Raw genomic sequence first — 24,167 nt, 5'->3', positions numbered from 1 at the left:
TTCTTAGTACTTTGGAAATATGAGCATACACAAGACATCCAAAAGTACGAAAATGGCCAACTGCATAGCATTTTTTAATGCCTTGGTAGGGCACCTGTTTAAAACATGGCAAGTACATGTAACCGCTTCCATCCAAAAGCCATGTTGCAATTTCTTAGCTTTCAGCATATATTTGGCCATCTCCATGAGTGACCAATTCTTCCTTTTTGCAACCCTATTTTGATGTGGAGTATACGTAGTAGGATACTAATGGACAATGGCTTTTTGCTTCAAAAAAATATTTAGCATGGAAGACATATTCTCTCTCTCGGTCCAAAGGGAGAGTCTTAATCCTGCAGCCAGATTGATTTTCAACAAGTGTAACAAAATCGAAAAACGCATCATACACCTGTGACTTTTTCACCAATGAGTAGACCCAACAAAAACAAGTCATCAATGAAGGTGACGAAATAATAACATCCAACCAATGACTTTGTTTGCATAGATCCACTTACATTCGAATGCACAATTTGTAACTTGGTGGTTGCCTCAAAAGCAACATCACAAGAAAACGAGAATTGATACATTTTCCCTAAAATGCATCTCTCACAAATATGCTCAGGAGGTCTCTCCAAGAAAGGTAAGCCATCTAGCATCTGAGTACATTGCATAAGCATCAAACTGCCATAGTTGATATATCCCATGTCAGCATGCCATAACTCTGTCTATAGTAGGAGTAAGGGTAGATGTTAAATAGACCGATTGATCAATCGAATAAGTATCTAACTCATAGAGTCCATGACATAATGTGCCAATCAAAACCAAAGTCAAGAATTCTTTATCCTTGACATACATTTGTCATCATCAAACGTGACCTGCATACCACACTTTGCTAAAGAAGAAATGGACAACAAATTCTTCTTTATGCTTGGCATATATAATGCATCCTATAAATGGAGAGTAGAGCCATTGATGGCTATCAAGACAATCTCCCCAACACCTTTAATAAGGTAAGATGCATTGTTGGCATGCAATAACAGAGGAAAATGAATCCCTGTGGGATGTAACGTGCTTAGAAGTAGCACTATCAAAAAACCAAGTGCTAGCATCCTCAGTAGAGTTAAATGCTCTATCGGTCCTAGAAGAGTCATAGCTGCAAGTGTAGAAGCGATAGTCATGGTCTACAATAAAATATGCGGACTCTTAGTAGTAGAAGGTGCATTAGAAACAGACATCCCTAACTCGTTGGCAATGCGCTTTATACATTCTGTGATGTAATGACTTGGCTTTTTATAATAGTGGCACTTGCCCTTCTTGGCTTGCATGTCCCCCTTGTTTCTTGATGCTCTGTGAAGTACCTAAACTTCTAGAACTCTGTGGAGCATTTTTAGACTGGTTGCCCTTGCCCTTTTGCCTTGGTATAAAAGTGTGTTCAGAGGCTATTACATCCATCCCACTATTCTTTCTTGTTTGCTCTTCTTCTAAGAGAAAACTAACCAATTGAAGAAAGGTAAGTGGCTGCGAAGAAATTCTCATGGTGAGATTTAGGGCCATATGAAAGGCCAAATAAGAGGGGGCAGAGAACTCAGAGTAGTAAAGATCAAGTGTGCATCCGAGTAATACTAATCTACATTCATTAGTTGCTCAGGTAAGTCCTGAATTTTGTTAAGATGATCTTGTACGGAATCACCTTCATCGATCTTCACATTCTCAAGCTCTTTTTTCAAGAAAGAGATGCGTGTCTCATTTTTTCCCACAAACATTTACTCATGTGTAAGCCATGCTTCACATGAAGAAGCTGCAGATTGCATTTGTGAGACCATTGAACTGCCAATGCAATTAGTGAGAATGCTTAAGCATCACATGTGTCCCAAGCCTTTTGTGCTGCAGATCTCTATGGAAGTGGCTGAGCTGGAGTGGGCCTTTGACCACATCCTCCTGTATGAGGTGTTGCATGAGCCACAACTTGAGGATGGACTTCTCCACCAATAACATAATCCCAAAGATTTTTTGCAATCAGCACATTCTTCATCATGAAAGACCGTAGAGAATGATTGTTGCCGTCCAATCTATCCTCCTTGGATACATATGTGAATACATCACTTTGTCCTTGATTGCCCATAGTAAATATCACTGTTTCAAAGAGCACAAGGGCAAGAGCTTAAGTTGGAACAACTTGGAAAGTTGAAAATTTCCAAAAATTACAGCATGCACCATGCTGTAATTGACTGTTGAAAAATGTGTCACGCTCTGTCAAAACTGTCCAATGTACAGCTGTCCAATGCACAAACAATGCTCAACAACACAATCAATGCAAGATCCCCAAAAATTTGTCTTCCAAAATGCACAATTTTAGTCTATTTCAGACTGAACTTGAAGGACATGTGCCAATGTTGCGCGCACTGAACCAAAAAACCCCAAATTTCTTTATCTTGCTTTCCAAGAAATCACTGTAAGAGGTGTGTCCACGACACGAGACTACCTGGGCAAGAAGCCCCTTTCTGAAATTCAAAATTTTGAATATAATAAAAAATGTATCTGTTACCTTCAATGTTGGCTGCCTAATGTTGACGAGAGCTGACAGGCTTGATGGAGTAGGAGAATCCTGGCGGAGCAGCCTTCAGGTGGCAGAGTAATAGGTAGACGGTGCCATAGGATGCATGTGGTGCTCCTTGAGGCAAGTGACTCTGTAGGTGGTTGCGGCGTTGGAGACAGGTGAGGGGAGCTTGGAGTTCTAATGTAGGTGGAAGTTGGGGATGGACCAAGCACTGCTGAGGAGGTAGGTGGCGGCGCTAGAGCTGCTGCCACTGGGCTAGGGTGTGGGCTGCAGACTGTAGATAGCGGGGCTAAGTTGAACAAGGTCAAGAGCTCCAAGCTGATTAGGATTGGGTAAAGTTGAAGTTGAGTTGAATCTCAGCTCTGATACCAAATGTATGGGGAAGATCAAAGCTCAACTGAGAGTACACAACTGACAGTGAAGAGAGTGAGAGAGTGAAGACATGACTCCCAATGCAATTACCAAGAGTATAATGAAAGTACAAAGTACAACCCTTAAACCTTAGGGTTGTTAATGTGCGTTCATACCCGCAAGTTGTAAAACACAATAAGTGCTCGAGTTGCGTAACATAAGCACATATAATAAAAGAGAATATAATTGGGGGAAAGACCTCTCATAAGGAGAGTAAAAAGTGCTCCAATGTCCGACCGTGGATCACCAACACTCCTCTGTGAGCATAGGCGTGAGTCATATCCAACAGGTGATAGATTTGATTAACAAAGGCACCCTCCAAATGTAGCTGGATTGCAAGTTTGTAATCTTGCTATGGATGATTGGAGTAAGTCTAGGGAAAGGCCACCAATCCACCAAATGCAAGAAAAGCATGTGCCGCAAACCACGTATCTGCTAGGGATCCGAAAAACCTGTTAGATGTTGTGAAGCGACATTAGGACACCTTGTGCCGCTAGTGTAGCATCAACAATTGGAGTTGTACCATTTTATCAAACCTAGGGTGATCACCTTGTTTTCCTTCTGAAGGGATAGCCTAGAAATGACTAACAATTTAGCTTGCAAAGAGTTGGCATCAATCCGTTGGATGCCAAACAACCTTTTGAATTACAACCTTCCACGAGCACAACAAATGAGTTAATAGAAAATATGGTACAATAATTGCTTGATCAATGTTAAGCACACGCCATTAGGAGCCTTGAATTTTAGTATTCCAATGTACAACACCGTAGTCCTTGAGAAAATAGCGGCAATAGAGACCGAAAGTTGATGACCAACACACATGGCTTGAAACAACCACCAACGAAGGGCAACCATGCGAGTCTCCACATTCAAAATAGTACCACTGCCCATTTATTTAGGAGAGTAAACATGGTTCTAGGAAACCCTAGAAATATGAACATGCAAGGCTGTCGTCCAAAGCATAAAGTAGATAGTCCAAGTAATCTCTCACAGTCTACTTTTGGACAGAGTCAAAAGAGGCATAGAGGGTTGGTACAAGGGGTACCCTTTACTCTCTACATTGTAACCTGTAAAAATGCATTTGACAGCCTTGTCTTGCAATTTGTCTTGGTGGTTGTGGCACCAAAGCATATGCCAAACAACCAAAGACATGAATATGTGACACCATCAGTTTTTGGCCTTTCCAAGCTTGATAAGGTGTACATTCAGCTTAATGCTTTAGTGGGTCTACAATTCAGCACATACACTTCACACATATTTTGTCGAGGTGTGTAGGATGTAGTACAATGATGTGTAATTCCCCTTTCAGCCAAAAAAGTGTTGAACTCTCGTGACATGTATCCCTCCCCTCTCGATTGGTATGGAGTGTAATCAGCTTGCATCCACTGCCATTTTCAGCCAAGGCCAAATCATAGCTAGTGGCATTTCACAGGAACTAAGTAAATTTGAGGCTTTGCTTTTTATGGATTCTCCAAAAACTATATAAGAGCTAATAAGTTTTGTTCGGAATCTCATGTATCTATCGAGATCTTTCCATATGCTAGCTGAATATGTACATGCCTTGCCCAAAGTAGCTCAAAAAGATCTTTTAGTCTGCATATAGGTTGAAGAGGATGCATTCTCACAAATAGAAGAAAAGTTTAGCATTAATGTTGGAAAGAATGTTTTTGGAGTTATTTTGATACATAAAGGGAACGGAATGTCTCGCATGAGACGTGTATTTTATATAAGTAGATCAATTGGAGCCACGTAAAAGGATTGGATGGAAGAAGAGCTATTAGTATGGGACTGATATATGCAGTCATAGGATGGAAATCTTACTTGATTCAAAAGCCTTTCATAGTACTCACTCATTCTCAGTTTTTTTGTCCTAGGTTTTGCAATATGCTGAAAATGCACTAAGAGTAACTAAGTGGGTGTTGATCCTTCATGAATTTGAATTCGCTTGTCCAAATGAGGATACTACAAGAGCTAATTTGACTGACATTTTGGCCTTTTTAAGATTTGCAATAAGAATGACACCAATGCATCGAATGTGTATTCCTCAGCATCTCCTTTTGCAACTAAGCAAAGTGTAGTAGCAAAACTTTGATAAGTATCATGGAGGCCAGCCAAGACTGTAGATACAAGAGAGGCATCAGGAGTTATCTCATCAATATTTGCAAGTTGCTTCGTGATGCTTTGATACATGTCATGTATACATCCACTGAATCATCCTTTGTCATGTGCTCTATCTCGTGCTGTTTATACAAATAGGCTACACGAGCTTCATTGCGCACCTGATACAATGAAGCACATAGAGTCAGTGGACACACTTGTGCACTCACATAGGGTAGTTCACCAAAGTATTAAACCCATAGTTGCACTAGTGCCACATACGAAAGGTTTCATACTATACGATACTTTAGGTACCATACCTTATGTATTAGTACCATAAGATACCAACTTAATGGATACATCTTTTTCCATTTGAACTTCACTTTGGGATGAGCTAAATGCTCCTTATATTAATACGATTCTCCCATGAGATTAGGTACAGTACGATAAGGTCGGGTCTTTATATTAATATGATTGACCCACTTGATCACTGTCACTAGTATATGCACACACACCATGTTCCAATAGTGTACACTAGGTTTTAACACACATAGTGTCACCAGGTAGTGATACTTTTTACAATTGCTTTTCTTATTTACTTATATAAATATTTTATTTTTCTTTTCTTTTGTTGCTATTGCTTTTTAACCCCAGAGTTCTCTTGGAATAAGCGGGATCTTTGCATGGCCAGAAGAGGCAGCCATTGGGACAAATTGGACTAATGGTTTGTCTGAGCCTTAGGACTAGTTCCATATTGAATGGGCACTGAAGAATAGAATGTCAGTAGTTTGGGACTGTGTGCTTAGCTACTGGAGATGGTGCAGGATAATGAGCCTGGCCAAGATAGAAGATGCACATGTGAGAATGCTCATGGAATAAAAGTCATTGTAACTGAGCCACATTACACTTTTGATGTGGTCGCAATGATAAAAGTTGCACAGAACAACTTAAGGAATGCAGGGGTCACCATCCCTAAAATTTAGGGAGCTACTATTTTTGGACCCCAGAATCTGTTCGCATCATTGTCTTCGTTTTTACACGAGGATTAATTCTCTGGCTTGTATCGAGGTCAAATTTTGCACCGATCATGGAGAATTTTAGACCGGAAGGTTTAAATGGGAAAATTGTTACATGTATGCCATGTGGCACAAATTCTCAAAAGAGAGAGAGAGAGAGCATTAAAAGAAAACGTAATAGGCATAAGGGACAGATGGGAGAATGAAGTTTGGAGGAGTTGAGGGCAGATTGCTGCAAGAAAACCAGCCATGGAGAGTACTTCTACGTCTCTGACTCAAGCACGAAGGTAGAGCTTGCTCCCTCTGATCACCTCTCTCTATTCTCAGAAGAAATGCTTTGCATGATGGATTGATTCCATCGAAGTGAACTCTGCACATGCTGAATAAGAACAGTGAACTCTATTCATGCTGAATCAGAACAGTGAACTCTGCACATGCTGGATCAGAACAGTGAACTCTGTTCATGCTGAATAAGAAGAGTGAACTCTGCACATGCTGAATCGTAAGAACGGTGAACTCTGCTCATGCTGAGTAAGAACAATGAACTCTGCACATGCTGAACGGTAAGAACAGTGTGCTGGATAGTAAGAACAGTGAATTCTGCACATGTTGGAGAGTAAGGGATGTTGATCTGGACATGCTGTATTGTTCCTATGCAGCTGGGATTTACTTAGAAGAGATAAAAACCAACTGTTCACAGGTTATGTATTTTGGAACGTTACCATTTTTGTAAATTTTTGTCTTTTAATTGATAAAGGAATATCGAGAGGGGCGCCGGTCTTCGAGGCCAATCTGGTGTTGAGCGAGGGAGAGAGGTCTCTGTTTATATGTGAGTATGTAAAGTCTAGGTGTTAGTTGAAGGAATTACCGCTTTATGTGAGTCATAGACCGGTTCCACATAGAAATTTCTTTAGTCACACACCTTCACATGGTCACATAATTCAATAGAATAGAAGTATCTTTATGTAGGCACATGCAAATTATGTCGCACTAGACTTAACTAGTGGACCCATACCATTCTTGCACATATAAACCCATTGTTTCTAGGCACAATCATTCTCCCAAGCATCCTTGGCCGTTGTGCATGATCAAATATGTGGGATAGCCTATCTCCTGCACGAAACTGCAATCAAAACATGAGCTTGGGCATCATGCCCATCCCATCTCAACTAATCTATAGTGGGAGGTGTCGTAGGAGCTGTAGTGGAAGATCCATTGGTGACAGTGGATGAGCTAGAAGAACTTGTAGCATTTTGCATAGTTGGGCGTGTAGGCCTAACCTTTGAACCACATACATAACCCTAAACTTGCTTGGCAACTAGAACATACTTCATGATGTATTTCCACATGGGATAATTAGTGCCATCCAATTTATCAGAGTTCCCAAACATATTGAGCAAATCAATTTGCCCTGCCATGCCTTGGTGCAAATTGATGGTATTTGTGACAAATAAAGCAAGGAAAAGGCCAAAAAACTTACAATATTTTGCAAAATGGATGATAGTGATAAAGCATTTGCAACTAAAAAGGCTCCAATGTCCACAAATGTCGATATAGAAAGTGTAATTGGCCTTAATGTCGATGAATCTGGAAAATTTTCACAAAAGCTCCAAATTTACTTACTGAAATTTTTTAAAAATTTGAGCTCGAATGTGAAAGCCCGAAAATTTTGGCAAAAAAATTTGCAATTTTGGGAAGTGGACAAAATCCCCAAAATGTTGGTGAGATTCAATGGTTTTAGGCAGAAGCCCCAATTTTTTTGAAGAAATTGGGCTGAAATTGATGTCTGCTACAAAAATCCTTAAAATTGTGCTTGGATGGGGACTGCACGTGAACACGAGTTTATTTGTTGGATTAATGCTGATTAAGGTGTGGAAGAAATAATAATTGAATGTTTGGTCTGTTGGGCATCATGTGAGCACATGTGCAGGTTGTTGATTGAAATGCAAACTGTCGGGCCCGTCGGGGTTAAAATGATGTGGGCACCACTGCGTTTCGGTGCCAGACCTGTCCACCCCTGTTCAGTGTGAGCTGTCATACCCGATGTTAGCAGTGTGAAGCATATGAAAGGGGTAGTCAAGTGCATATGGCACATAGAGCGGGGCAGTCAAGAGCTGATTTCGAACATGGCAGATAGCGTTGATGACAAGCAGGCTGGTACAGCTTATGCAAGCTACTTTTGTGAAGGGCGGTAAAGTTGCTGTAGCAAACGTAAGGATGAGCTGATCAAAAGCAGGTTTTAGAGACAGTCGTCAAGGAAAAGAGCAGTCAAGTGCGAGGTTCTATGGCGGCACTCAAAACTATTGGCGAGGAAAAGAGTAGCCAAGCACGAGGCTCTACAACAGCTCAAGTGGTGATGGCGGTGGCTGAAAGGTATTCTTTGATACCACTATCAGGTTAGGGTTCAGCAGCATGCGCATACACACATTCATAGTGAACAAATGAATAGCAAGAGAGAGGAGTGTGTTGGAATGTCACATCCACTATGTGAGAATGATGTGAAAGTACAACCCCTAAGGTACTAAGTACCACACCCATTGACGGGTGTTCACATTGGCAAAAAACCGTTCTTCAGCTGGAAGGTAAAAAGTGCCCATGGATAAGGGAGCATTCACAATAGAACTTAGGAGGAACATGATAAGTGTAACAAATATGCAGGCTCCAAGCTTGACCAAACAAGTCCTAGATGCCCAATGCCTTAGGGAGGTTATCCCGATAAGCTTTCTATATCATAAAGGTATCATCAGCCCATGCCTACCCAACAAAATGCTAATTTGATGGAAGGAATAAGCCAACCAGCTGCCTATTATCAACTAAATGTGACAATATTTTGAGAATAGGATGGGTAGCAAGGATAAAAAACAAGGGACTCAAAAGGTAACCATATCTGATGCTAGATCAAAGGGCTCAATGATCGACCATTTAGCATGACTTGAGAAGAGGCATCCCCACTGATAGTGTATGTCAAGTGAGATATGCGAGGCCCCATTCCAAATAATCAAAGGCCTTCTCCAAGTCTATTTGTATGAGTACAACCTCCTCATTTGAGTACCACACACAATACCCATTTGTACATTCAGAATGTTATCCAAGATATTATTGCCCTTGATGAAGACATATTGATTCGAATGCACAATGGTAGGGAGATGGTTATGGAGGCAATTGGCCAACACCTTGGAGGAGATCTTATACATGTCCTCTTGCCAAGATGCACGCATAATTCCCATGGCCTACACCTCTTTTCATATAGATGTCGAAGGTTTGGCCAAGGTAGTAGCATAAGTCTCAAAGAATTCCTTCGTGAGACCATCCTAGCAAAGGCTTTTATCTTTGAGCAGATGCAACAAGACATCTGTGATCTCAACCAACATGAATATCAGGAGAAACCTGATCTTGGATCAATGAAACACTGGACGAGCATAGGCAATCTAATTGGAATGGGCTTCAGTGAACCAAGAATATGCATAAAATATTGCCTACATAGACAAACAACAATCTTAGGATTTGTAACCATCTGGGTCTTGGCATTTTACATCTATGCCATATTCTCTTGTGTAAAGGACTCATTAAGCTTGACTTGCCGATAAGAGCATGGCTGAAAGTGCTTAATAAGATCAACCAAGCGTGAAGACAAGGGTGCAAAAAATGCATTATCTAGAGACCCAAGCATTAGGAAACAAATGAGTGCCTGGAAACCCGTTTTCCAATCAATAGATCAAAGGATACACTCTGTGTACATGGAAAATCAGGTAAAAACTGATTAATTGACTGCAGGGTATCTTGCCTTGAAGTGGGCGCAAAGGTTTTGATGGGCTGTCTAAGCATGAAAAATTGTTGGGAAAAGTGATCCAATAGAACATATTGCTGTAAAACTTTCATTTCCAAAATCTTTGATAAAAAAGCTTCATGGTGCATGACATAGATTCGCACAGATGACTCCATGTCTCACTGTGCTGTGCCAAATGGATGGTATATCCAGAATCCGATAGACATAGCCCAGGCTGAAGATCGTGTTTAAGAACCGTTGATGCAAAGTGATTCTAGTTGTGGCCTTTTGGTGCATCCATTACCAAGTGTGGGGAAGGAGAACGGGACGTGTGTATACATATTGAAATCACCCATTGGCAAGTTTGCTCTGCCAAGGAACAAATTGGCTCTAAGCGGTTCCCATAAATCATGATGATGTGAGGCATCCTTATGCTCAAAGACTTCCACCAGCCATAAAAGCTTGCCTTCAAACATAATTTCAATCACTAGGAATCGGCCAAACACATCATTTTTTAGTGGAATAGGCTGAAGTCTTTCATGAACAACCATGAGGATACTAGAGTGCCACATCACAGTGCGTCTGGGCTCCAATACAAAACAACTTGTACCCAGGGCATTGAATAATCTTGTTCACTTCTTTGTGTCTCTTGTGCTCCACAACGCATAACACATCCCATGCATTTTCATGGAAATATTCCACATATCGTGCTTCTGCTCCGAGAGCAAATGCCACAGACATTCCAAGTTGCAATCTTCTTTCATAAACCAAACAAAGCTTAGACCTGAGGCTGATCCTGCCTCGATTTTAACTGTAGATGCCAATGCTTTGAGCGCCCCATCATCCTGGAAATCTGTTAGCACTACACTGCATTCTGCCCATGAAGTTTAGACTTGGGAGTAGAGGGTTTATCCTCATTCTTAGAAGCTGATCGTGGATAATGGTGGTTCCAGGAGTAATCACCTTGCCCTTCTTATCAAAGGCAAGATGAGATGGCGGATCCTAGAGTGATCAACATGCAATTACTTGGCAACTTGGAACTAGAGGGAGCCATATCGATTGCATTACACTCATGAGACTACTATCCTTTCTATGTACATATGTATGGAATGAGTTCTGAGATTTTGCCAATGTGCCAAAGAGATTCATCAACACCAAACCCGTCAAGCATCATGGCTGCATCAACATTGAGATCAACCCTGGCATCCATTTTTCCAGGGCATTCAACCATGAAATGGCCCATTTTCTCTCAGGGGAAACAACGACCTGCAAAAGTATCCCATTTGGGTCTAAATCTTAAGGGATGCATACCACAACAATTCAAGCTCAACCAATTCGGTCTTTTGCATGTAGTATCCATGATAGACACATGTGATTTCAGTTTGCTGCTTGCATGCTTGGAGGCACCAAAACAGTGCCAATGGCAGCCATTACATCCTTCAATAAAGGCTAGTAAACTGCTGGACATCCTTCATCCTCAACCTAGGCTGGACATTTGTGTTCAAGTAGATGCTAAAAGTCTGCCACGGTCCACCATGGCACAGCATGAACCAACTGTAAATAAAAAATAGAGGCAACTTCCCAAAAGATCATCTCCATTCTTAGCTGATTCAAACATGACTTCATAAAAACCTCTTGACCCATAAGAAGCTCTCCCTCACAATCGTCTTGCAAAACAGAGTGCAACTTCCCCAAAAGATCATCTCCCTTCTTAGCCAATTCAAGCATGACTTCATAAAAACCTCTTGGACCCATAAGAATCTCTCCCTCACAATCCTCTTTTAGAACAGAGTGCAACCACTGGCTAGGTGACCACAGGAATTGTGGCCGTGAAAAAGAGTATAACGTCTCTCTTGTAAAATGCAGAAAAACAATGCAGCACTTTCTTTGTGTCCTCATGAGTATCTAATGCATCCTCATCATAGTCCGGAAGATTATTGTGATTATATTCAATATACTTATTATTCACTCAACAAAGTATTGGCAAACTCCAACAAATGCTTCCAACTGATATCTTGAGAATCATTGGATTGGGTAGTGATTGGAGCATATGAGCACACTACAGGTGCTGGAGAGTTCTGGCCATCAAAGCCCTGCATGAGATTATCTATAACATTCTTGCTGCGTTTAATCGACTAGCTACAAATGGGTGCAATGTGCCATTTCTTCCTTGTCTTTACAGTCCGATCCCATGGCCATTGCTACTTGGTGGATGGAGGATACGCTAATCTCAGACACAGTGGCCACCAAAGCTGAAGGTCTGCTAAACAGTCTGTCTCACAGAAATCCCTGCAGATCTCGCCAGGCCGCTGTCACAGCAAACAACACAGGGGTGGATCATGGGGCAGGAGATATCAGATGCCAGAGATAATTGATGCAGGAACGGGAGGAGGCAGTGATTTTTGGCTAGAAAAGAGAGGGTGGTTGTACACAGGACTTCTGTGCGATTAGAAATAGAAGTTGCAAGCAGCAGGTATGCAGTCGGCTGCAGAGGATATGTGCAACAGTTGGTGGACTCTATCAGTCAGCTGTTGCAGACAGGTTGAATGGGCATGCAAGTCAGACTCAGCATTCTAGTGCTTCTCCATCTCTTAGATTCTCTCTCTCTTTCCATTGCCATCCATGTATGTATACAACTGGCAAGTGCATAAGCAACACCTTTTCACACCTTCGTCTTTGAGGTCAAAGTTAAATTACTGAGACCTTTAGCACCATTGAAAATCAAGAGTAAAATTTGAATTAGGGATGCCTTTTATCTTCATTGATGGTCATTGGTTTGGCATACTTGGGTAGGGTAATTGCAGAACATTTTAGTTCCCATGCATTTCATGTATGAAAGGTCACCCCCTTGGGTTGATTGTAAGTGAAATGGCAGTAAAATGACTCAATATATATTTTTTTTGAGAGAAGAAATGGCTAGAGAATTAGATTTAAAAATATATGCTCAACTATCAGCTACACATTTCTAGAGTGCAAGGGCCAACCATTTGCAGGTTGAAACATCTCAGTTGGGAAATGCATTTGACATTTCAGCCCTAGTGTAATGGGTTTCTGGGTTACCATGCATGATCTGGGTGATGAGCAAAGAATGCTGAGGCCAGATGGGTGCAGGTTGATATTCAAGAAACTACCTAATACCTAGGATTATGTGACAGTGAATGAGAGGCACAAACACAAAGTCCCAATAGAAGTGGTCCTATGAACCTCGAGAGCAATATTTAATGACCTTTTGAGCTATTGACTGTATTTCCTCCTGAAAGCCTTCACTGGACCATGGCAAGCAGTCCATGCCAATGTTGAGTGGCCTTTAATGATATTACATATTCACTATTACGGGTCCCAAACAGGTTTGAAAATCTCTGACCAAAACTGGCTATAGTAGAAGTAGCGGCAAAGGTCATGCACCTCTGGATGGTATCTTGAGAACTACTAGATTGTTGTGGGGTACTAGATGACAAGTGCTTGGGCTTTCCCCCATTGCTGCATATCTCAAAATTCTATGCTAGCTCAAGGGAGCTCTTTGTTGAGTATCCAGCTCCAAATCTGGTGCTCAAGTCCATCTAAAAAAATTGACAGCTTCTCTTCAGTTCACTTGCCCAACTGTGTAGCATTCGTGAGGGTGTCCTCCAACTGACATACCATGTTGTGAGCCTATTCCTAAGGGTCGTGAAACCTTGTGAAGTATAGGTAACTATTGCTCTGTTTGCTTCCATACAATGAGTGAGATAGTGCTGGCCATCAAATGCTGCAGTAGTGAAATGAAATGTGGCTGATGAAAACTCTTGGTAACACACTGAAGACATAGTAACATGGGACAGGTTTTGGGGATGGAGATAGTAGGATAGTTAGGTACGATCTGTCCGATCCATCCAGTCCACGGACTTAGTACAGTACAGAACATACACGAAAAAATCTTGAATAAAATCCCGTGTTTCATATGGTCATTAAAAAATACTTAGAAAATTAAAGGTAAGACTAGTAAATATTACTTGTTTTAACATGAGAGTGGCTACCCATGAGATAAAGTATCAGAAGGTATTATCTGTCCAATACTAATATAGTTTATGAAACACAAATGTCTTTGCTTCAATTTTCAACAATGAGTCATGGACATGACGAGAGGTTGAGACAAAATGTAAATCCAAGACTCTAATCACAAGTGATTTCCAAGATCCAATTTTATTTATAAGATTGAAGACATGCATGATGGATTTTGAAAAAGCTAGCTACAATGATGAATCATGGTTCATGGATCACGGTATAGGAAGTCACAAGTGTCAAGTGGCAAGTACAACAAGTAGTAGATAGTAGATACAAAAAGAAATTTAAGGCTAAGACTTAAGGTGAGCTGTGTATAATGGGAAGGCTTCATGAAGAGGCTTAGACATTGTAAGAGGAGTAAAGAATATAGAGATATAGGTAGAGGCAAGGGAAGGGAAAGAAGAGGAGGTAAAGGAAGAGAAAATAGAAGTAGAGCTATAGGGGATGAGACATAAGAGGAAGATGATGTAGAGGTAGAGTCTAGAGAGAAGTGGATGGAGGACAGAGAAAAGTAGAGGAGCTTGTGATAAGGGTAGAGCGGAAAACAACTTTTCTTTGAACATGAACTTTAAAAAAAAAAAAAGTTGGACGAAAACTGAATGGATCGTACATATCCAACTAGACTGGATGGATCATACAAATTTTTTTTTTTGCACATAAAGTGTGGCTTATTATATTACTTCAGAAAAAACCCCTGAATACAAAGAAGTGCTCATGCTCAACAAATCAAGCTAGAGCTGGTGAAAGTCACAGATACATCATATATACAAGCCTCTCAAGGCGGTCTAGGGGACATAGGGGCAAGAAGCCATGGAGGGGGGGGGGGGCGGGGGGGGGGTGTATCCCCATCTGGGGTTGCTTGCCTGTATCATGAAGAACAGGTCCTGGCCACCCCAAGTGTGCATGAAATGACCTTGGAGCTCTTGATGAGCCCTGGACTCGCCCTGCACTTGATCCCATCGGCCTTAAAGGGAGTGGATGATGGAGGTCTAGAGCTCTACTAAGGTCACCTGTACTGAAAGTCTCTCTCCGCCGAAAGCCACCTGACACCGTGCCTTTTAGATATGCCAACCAGTAAGACTTCCTATGATTTCCCATACCTCAGAGTTGTCTGCTGTGGGGTCCAGTACTTGGCGGATGGGCAGAGCCTCTAAACCCACCATTGCGCACGACTCTACCTCAATAATGAATATCTTATTGTCACAACTCTATAGAAACAGAATTTGTATCATTTTTCACTAATTTGTCTATATAATGATTTATTAAAAATTTGTTTCTTTTGCACTAATTAGATATAAAGAAAAGTGCATTGGAGCTGGCCACTGATGAGTGGTCACAGGTTATGGTGGACCCACACGGTGGGTTAGAGAAAAGATAGTTCACACTTTCACCTATATGGCCCGATTGGGCGCCTGTGACCAGAACTCACGCATATCAGGGTTAGACTCGCACACAGAAAGGATTGATGCCTTGAAGTGTGGGCTAGATCCGCCAGAACAGATAGTTACAATCAACAAGATGGCATGATCATGAAATGCTTGTACAATGTGCATGTGTGGACTGAAAGCTTGAAATGCACATTTCTTTGCATAGGAAAGTCACATGAAGATTTTGATACTGTTTTTGCGATGTACATGGAAAAAGCTTTCATATGACACCCATATTGGGGGGGGGAGGGTTCCTAAATTTTAGGAGATCCCCAAATTTTAGGAGGTCCCTAAATTTTAGGAGCCTCAAATTAGCCTAAAAATGCCAGTCCTTAAAAATAGGGATGTTATTCTAAAAATAGTAAATTCTATACTTTGACTGTGCTTACTAAATTTGGTTGTTTCTATTCTTGACAGTAGTCAGCCCAAAAAGGAAGGCCATAGAGAAGAGACAAAGTGTCAAGACACTTGTCTCACAAGTTTTTAAGTGTCCCACCACTTGTCACATCTCATGGCATGTGACTGGACACTTGTCTTGCGCTACTCCACTTTCCCCTTTTGTACTAGTTCTCCTCCCTCCTATGCATCATTTTTCTTTGCTGTAAACTCATGTACAGCACCCACAGATAGCCAGAAACTGGCCCCATTCATCCCCGTCATCATCCCCCACTTCTCCGTTATCAAATTCCTCCATATTTCCTCTTCTATCACTGCTGTTTTACAGGACAACAAGCCTGTAAATTCATTACAACACCTCCTTCTCGAGCTCTTTCTTCCATTTTAGCAACAAGAAGCAAGCCCTATCCATGTACTGCTGATCAACGATAGAGAAAGGCTGATTTCCCCTCTTTCTTCTCTCATACTGTAAAGAAATCAGTTCTTATCATTGCATAATAGATAATGCATGTGTGTTTGTACATCTTTGCATGATCTTGTGAGAGTGAGAATTACTTCTCCTCACTCTCACGTTGATTGTAACTGAGCTCTTCCCTAAGGGACTTGGGTTGAGCAGAAATACATTCCTTCGGGGGGGGGGGGGGGAAGGGAGGGGGGGTTTGCCCATCTTCAACCCTCAATCTTATCTCCATTACTTTTACATTTTCATGGTTGTAATTTTGTGAGTAATTTTCATTTTCAGATTTAAGTGTTCATTCTCTTTTATATTAAGTCTAAAAAACAAGCGAATATCATAATTGTTAAGCATACTACGTTGTTCGGGGCGTTTACACGTATCTTGCATCCCGGTCTCATACAGAAGTTGACGGCCCTGGCTGACTGCCTGCCAGCAGAAAGCACCCCAAGAGATTTATCCAAGGCTGGGTGCTATGCGGCGCAGGATGCGGCATACTTCTCTCCATACGAGCTATGCCACCTCACACGACCAAAGGCACTGCTTTGGGGTTTTCATAGCTTGTTGTGTGTAGCACTTACAAACTCCCTTCTTCTGCATCCGGGCAAGCTAGCTTCCCACTCCAAGCCTCCATGTGCCACCAGCAAAAAAAAAAAACGATACCCTCCTCGGCCTCCAGCTGTCCCATAGGCGGCGCCACAAGGTCCCTCAGAACGGCTCCATGATGCTGTGCTCCGCCCAGTGCCTGCTACGTGATGGCGCCCAATCCATGTTCTTCTGCATCAGTACGTGTCTGTTGATCCTGGCGGTGTACTCTAAGAACCTTGGTGGCTTCTTGGCGACTGCAGTGGCTGGCCAAAGCCACTCTCCCGGATCCCACTCCAGCTTATCAAGTGGCCTTCCTTCCCAGATCTAGAGCCACCACTCTGTGAGCTCCTGCCAAAAGACCAAAGGATCCAACCGCCATGTCTTCCCTTGAAGGCCAATCACTCGGATCCTCTTCCATGGAAGGACAGCTATCCCCTCGTCCTGTTGCCCTCTGTCAAGAGCCAGACGCCCCCCCTCCTGCACTATGAAAGAGGTCCTTGGTGAAGCGCCACCCACTTTTCTTGCCACCTGTAGGGGGATGCCTGCTGGTGAAAACCTAGCAGCCCATATCTCCCTGGGCTCTATTGGTTCTCGGATTGGGGGAGCAAGCCACTCCTGAGGTATTGCTGCGTCTATCTCCCTTCTCCTCAGCTCCACTCCTTGCTGGCAGCCTAATACTTGCTTCAGTACCTCCTCGTCCGCCATCCTGTACACCTCCCGCCATGTCTTGATGGTACGAGCCGGGCTAGCCTCCCAACCAGCTTGCTGGATGTGGGGGCGCTCGCTAATCTGTGCCCCTTCCCGGTCCTAGACCTGGGGGTTCCAAATCACCAGATGATGGTCTATATTCTTCTGGCAGCCTGGCTTTGGATTAGGGTCTTACGGAGGCCCTGCCACTCGTGGAGCAAGCGGCGTAGGAAGGGTGATCTGGGGGGGGGGGGGGGGAGGGGGTGATCTGGGCTGACGTGAAGATCCATCTCAGGGACGGCCTCCACTCCCCGCCAAGCCTCGGTCTACAGTCCTGAAGACCCTCGTGCAATAGGACCTGCCAGGTCTGTCTTCCGGTGTGAGGCCGCGGACAACTAGCTTGCCCAGGAGGGCCATACTCTGGTACTCTGGGTCTATGATCCCAAGCCCTCCCTTTGACCGATGTCGTATAATGGTCGCCCACGCTACCTTGGCCATTGAATCCCTGGAGCCATCTGACCCGAACCAAAGGAAATTCTGCACTAGGCAGCGAAGCTGCATTACGTAGGAGGAGAAGCACCAACACGAGGCGATGTACCAGGCCGTCGCCAGGAGGACATGGCTAACTACTAGGGTTCGGCCGGCTAGTGAGAGGCGAGCCGTGCTCCAGTAGGTCAGCTTCCTCCGAATAGAATCGAGGACTGGAAGGAACTGCTGGGCGGGAGTGATGTCGAGTCCCACCTGGAACCCTAGGTACTGAATGGTCTATCCTCCGCTCACCCATCTAAATCCCAGGTGGATGTCCCACTCCGTGCTAGAGTTCAGGTTTGTGAGGAAACCAACTGAATTTTGCCAATTGATTTTTGCTCCTGCTGCAGAACAAAACACCTCAAGAGCCAACCTCACTCTCTCCAGCATCAACTCGTCGTCCTCTATGTAGAGCGCTGTATCATCTGCATACTCTGAGTCTAACAACTCGGTCTCCTATCTTACTAGAAGTCGAAGGCCATGTAAACCGCTCACACGTGACCCGAGGAAGTGAGGCATCGCGTCTGCAAAGAGAAGGAATAGGTACGGGGCTAGGGGACAGCCCTGTCGGACCGATCTCTCCAGCCGAAACTCCTCCCCTCGCCTCCCTCCTATGAGAACCCTGTTGGTGGCCGATCTGTAAAGTGCGGAGACCCCGGAAATCCAAGCCTGGGGGAAACCCAACCTCACCATGGTGCCCTCTAGGAAATCCCAGTCCACCGTGTCATAGGCTTTCTCAAAATCGAAGAGTAGTATGGCCAGTCTCTGCCCAGTGTACTGGGCCCAATTTATTGCCTCAAAGAAGGTGAATACATTGTCCAGGATGCTCCTATCCTGGACAAAGCCTGTCTGTGTGTCATGGATGATGTTTGGAAGCAAGGGGCATAGTCGCCTACTAATCATCTTTGCCAGTGCCTTATAGGCCACTGACAATAAGGTGATCGGTCTCCACTTGGAAAGCTCCAACCAGTCTCCCCCTTTGGGGAGAAGACTGATAAGGCTTGTCGATAGACTCGGCATTTGTCCTGAAGTGAAAATCTCCTGAAAGGCCATCAATAGGGGGTCCTTGACCACTTTTTAGAAGGTAGTGAAGAAAGCCTTAGAGAGGCCATCCTCTCCCGGGCATTTCTGCCTGGACGGATCATACTATATGGATCCATCCATGGAGGGAATGCAACCATGGGAGACTAGGACAGGAACTGGCATCCCTAGTCAACATGAGAGGGACTCCAACATGGGAATGGGACAAGGTTACCCAACTCAAATTGCAATTGGGACTCTTCTTGAGGGATGAGATGGTCATAAAAATGATTAATGTGCATGCAAAGGAAAAGAAATCATTTGCTTGATGATGGAGTGTTAATGCCAAATAGATGTGCATGGTCGCTAGTTGTTTGACACTCTGACAGTGCACAAGGCTTTTCTAATTTTTAATTTCAAAAGAATACTGCAAAACAATTCCAATGCTCAGGTGAACCGTGAGATGAAGTTGATTGCTGGGTTTACTTAGTCAAGGTGAGATCTTGCTTGTTCAGCCAAACAATATTGACAGTGGGCAGCTAGTTTCAGCATCACAAAAACTTCCCCACAGTATGAATCAATCCACAAGTTATGAAACTTTGAAATGCAAAGTGAAAGTTAAAAAAGCTCTTTCTCTATCAAATCCCCAAACAAACTAGTAAGCTGACATGCTGTTTGGGCTTTGGATCTGACATGCCACTGGGCGTTTGGATACGAGAGGAAATTTGTTACTGGTGGAAAACTGGTCGAGACTTGGATTGGCATGTGAATTAACCCTGTTATGGTTTGACATATTTTCTTGTGCTGTGTTCAATGGGTAATGTAACCACCTCAGAATTCTTGAATATTGTTCTGTGAATCCAAGTCCAATATGAAGGTCATTAGGATGGCAATGCAGATTTTTTTGTGGTTTCTGAATTCTTATGTCAGTCAGTAACAGAATGAGTCCTTTTTGTCTTCAGGTTCCTGTTTCGATTGCTGACCTTGGAGGCACAGAAATTGACTTAAGGTTTTCAAGCAAACAAGAAGGGAACATTAGTGTTGTTGTGGCCCCGGTCTTGAGATTTGCAAGTGGTATGTATAACAACTTCTCGAGGTTTTTTGGTTTTATATGCTTTCATCAAGTTGTGATCTGCAGTTGAAGCAGTACCATATTTCTCCAATTTTACTCTATTTGGATGTATCATCTTATTTCTTAACAGTCAATATCTGAATGATTGCCCATAGCTTTTGAAGTTTTCTGTGATTGTGTAGTATAGAGCATGCATGCTTTGCCAGGTTGAAAAGTAAACGAGTGCTTCTTCAAGATTGGTTCAGAAAAGTGCTTGACATGATCTGGTTTTGGATCATAGGGATGAGCTGAGCCATGACATGGCTTCATCCTGGTATCATGGGAGTGCTCATTTACACTCGCTTCAAAGATGGGTTGTATCTTCAAGTCACATTTAGATTAGGGAAACAGTTTCAAGTAAGACTTGTTAAGAACATGCATCAATTGACGTTGATGATTGGACTGTATAATCTTAGTGAACTGGGCTGAGTAATGGTTAAAAAGAATAAAGGTTGCTGTGTCTCCCCCAGTAGACAAAGTGAATACAAGGAAAGACATATACTGGCTTTTAAGAATATTGCAACACACTAAAGTTTGAGAGTTTATACACAACAAAACTTTCTTCGTCTTTTGCATACTTAAATACAAATGCCTTACAAAAACATGTGACATGCCTATATGTTCAGCGTGCTTGTTGAGCTAGTGAGCATTGTGTTTGAACTTTGAAAATAAATTTCATCATGATTGAAAGTCGTTTGTTTGTCATCATTTAGCAGTTTCCTGCCTGCTGAAAAACCAAGTGCACAAATTCTTAGAAGCTTGGTGCAATAGAGAATTAGTAGCCCGTCATTTTGTAGATGCAAGCACGTCCTCATGCTTTTTTTTTTTTGCAAGTAAAATGTGGCTGATTATATTACTCAAAAAACTGATTACAACGGAGTGCTCATGCTCAACAGACTAGCTGAAGCTGATGCAAAGTCACAAATACATCATGTGTACAAGCCTCTCAAGGCGGTTTGGGGGGGATGGGGGCAAGAAGCCACGGAGGGGGGATGTATTGCAATCTGGGGTTGCCTGCCTGCATCATGAAGGACAAGTCTTGGCCACCCCAAGTGCACATGAAATGACAACGGAGCTCCTGACTCGCCCTAGACTCGCCTTGCACTTGATCCCATCGGCTGCGGAGGGAGTGGATGATGGAGGTCCAGAGCTATGCTAAGGTCATCTGTATTGAAAGTCTCTCTTCGCTGAAAGCCTCCTGACACCGTGCCTTCCAGATATGCCAACTAGTAAGACTCCCTATGATCTCCCATACCTGAGAGCGGACTACTGTGGGATCCAGTACTTGGCGGATGGGTAGAGCCTCCAAGTCGACCACTGCGCACGACCCTCCCTCAATAATGAATATCGTGTCCTGCATCTCGGCCTCATACAGAAGGTGACGGCCCTGGTTGATTGCTTGCCAGCAGAAGGCTCCCCATGAGATACATCAACGGTTGGGTGTTAAACGGTGAAGGATGCGGCATGCTCCTCTCCACACAAGTTGCGCTGCCTCACACGACCAAAGGCAATGCTTTGGGGTTTCCAGAGGCTGCTGTGTGCAGCGCTTACAACCTCCCTCCTTCTGCATCTAGGCAAGCCAACTTTCCACCGCCAAGACTCTATGTGCCACCAACCATAAGAAATACGATACCCTCCTCGACCTCCAGCTATCCCATAGGCGGCACCATAAAGTCCATCGGAAAGGCTCCATGATGGTGTGCTCCGCCCAGTGCCTACTATGTGACGGCGCCCAATCCATATTCTCTTGCATGAGTAGGTGTTGGCCAATCTTAGCAGTGTACTCTAAGAATCTCGGTGGCTTCTTTGTGACCGTAGTGCTTGGCCATAGCCACTCTCCTAGATTCCACTCCAGCTCATCAAGTGGTATGCCCTCCTAGATCCAGAGGAGCCACTCCCTAAGCTCTTTCTAGAAGACATAAGGGTGCAACCGCCATCTCTTTCCCTGAAGGCCTATCACCCGAATCCTCCTCCATGAAAGAACAGCTATCCCCTCATCCTATCGCCCTCTGTCTCAAGGGCTAGATGCCCCCCCTCTTGCACAGTGAAGAAAGTCCCAGGTGGAGCGTCGCCCACTATACCTGCCACCTGTAGGGGGATACCAGTTGGTGAGAACCTAGCGGCCCACACCTCCCCAGGCTCTATTGGCTCTTGTATTGGGGAAGTAAGCCACTCCTGAGGTATTGTTGTGTCTATCTCCCTTCTCCTCAACTCCACTCCTCTTGGCATCCTAATACTCGCTGCAGCACCTTCTCGTCCACCATCTTGTGCACCTCCCACCATGTCCTGATGGTACGAGCCGGGTTGGCCTCTCACCCCGGCCTCTCACCCAGCCCATTGGATGTGGGGGTGCTCGCGAATCTGTGCCCCTTCCCGATCTGTGACCCGGGGTTTTCAGATCACCGACTGATGGTCTATCTCATCTTGGCTGCTTGGGAGGCTCTGGATTAGGGCCTTACGGAGGCCCTATCACACGCAGAGCAAGCTGCGTATGAAAGGTGATCTGGGGGGGAGGGGTGAAGTGGGCTGACGTGAAGATCCATCTCAGGGACGGCCTCTACAATCCTGAAGACCCTCCTGCAATAGGACCTTTTAGGTCTGCCCTCCTGGGGTGAGGCTGCGGACAACTAGCTTGCCCAAGAGGACTATACTATGATACTATGGGTCTATGATCCCAAGCCCTCCCTTTGACCGATGTTGTATGATGGTCGCCCACACCACCTTGGCCCTGGAATCCTTGGGTCTGTCTGACCTGGACCAAAGGAAGTCACAGATCTCATATCAGGGCAGGACTTTTGTACAAAGAGTTCGTGTTGCAAGTGTCCCTTGTAGTCACATAGGGTGACAATGCAAGATTGTTGTGGTGATTGTGTCTTTTGACGTGCGGAAACTGCATCTCATCGTTTTGTTTCTTGCCCGGTTGCCAGACAGATTTGGGAATTTATTTCCAAGGTTTGGACTTGAGGGACATCCCAAAGAATTACTAATCATGCATGGGTCTTGAGAAGAATATCTCAGATTGACATGTTTTAGCTGTAACATTCTCATATGTTTCATTTCTGGCATTCGATCAGACTTTGGCACATCTAGCATACTAGAAAGGCTTAACAGCTTTTATATTTGACTCTACCTCTGGAATTCATGGTCATGTTGGTCATTACAGGCTTATTATTGGAAGTGGCTTCTATGATATCAGCAGGGATTATTATGAGAGAGAGAGGGTTGTATTGAGGGGGTTTTATGGTTTCTGTTGCTGTTTTCCATAATCAGGTAGCTGGTACATGGATGGAGATTATCCATTTCACTCCAATTGTCCATCTGCCATTGTCCTTCTTTTCTTGGCTAGCAGCTTTTTGGCTGTCTTTGGCTATATTTGGTTGGCCTGAATTTTGCACACATTTCTATTCATTAATTCAACAGTCTCCATGAAAAAAAAGTTAGGAAATGGGACATAATAAAATGTTATTGCATAGGCTTTTGACCCTTATTACAGGGATAGTGTTTTTCCAAGCACACACAGCACATTCATAGCCACACAGGGCACACAGAAAATATATCCTAACAAATGCCACAAAGATGATATATTGAACACTTTGAATATGTATGTTATTACAAGTGTAACACTTTGGATACACCATGTGCTACATGAGAATATTGACCTAGGGATTTTACTTAATATTCTCTTTCTAGCATCAACCCTTGGTCAAGAATTCAATACTTCGCAGAATCTAAGACATTGTGCTGTGTGTGCAGCTGATTGTTCAAGGATGTCATCAATACTTTCTTCAGTACTTAGGATATTCTAGGTTAAATGATGAAGCACCACAGGATATGGCCAAAGTTTTATTTGCCAGAATTACATTCTATAGCCAATCTTTTATAGAGCATGTAGTTGTAGTTTGAAACTTTTCCTACATATAGGTGGCTAAGAATATTGTCCATAACAGTGGTTTTAATGTACGCATTACTTTCAAAAGTACAAATTGTACTTCCAGATTGCTTTCTTCATGGTCAATTGTATGTTTTGAAAAATAAATCCCTCCTTTTAGGCTGCTAGAATAATATGGCGTGCAACAAGTAATGTATAAA

The 24,167-nt window shown here is 43.3% G+C and overlaps 1 protein-coding gene across 2 annotated transcripts in view; it reads left to right on the top strand.

Moving 5' to 3' along the window:
* LOC148018463 (thylakoid lumenal protein (Mog1/PsbP/DUF1795-like photosystem II reaction center PsbP family protein)) overlaps positions 1-24,167 on the top strand; it is a 136,777-nt gene that overhangs the window by 70,065 nt on the left and 42,545 nt on the right. For both annotated transcript variants that reach the window (XM_087662175.1, XM_087662176.1), the window contains exon 3: positions 19,930-20,041. In XM_087662175.1, the coding sequence (XP_087518301.1) occupies positions 19,930-20,041 (112 nt within the window). The remainder of the gene's footprint in view (positions 1-19,929; positions 20,042-24,167) is intronic.

This window comes from Lygodium microphyllum, chromosome 21 (genome assembly GCF_053477565.2).
Source record: "Lygodium microphyllum isolate KBCC chromosome 21, Lygodium_microphyllum_v1.1.10, whole genome shotgun sequence".
In the NCBI taxonomy this organism is placed as follows: Eukaryota; Viridiplantae; Streptophyta; class Polypodiopsida; order Schizaeales; family Lygodiaceae; genus Lygodium; species Lygodium microphyllum.
The sequence above is the reverse complement of the archived record's forward strand: the minus strand, read 5'-3'. Positions and strand labels throughout refer to the sequence as shown.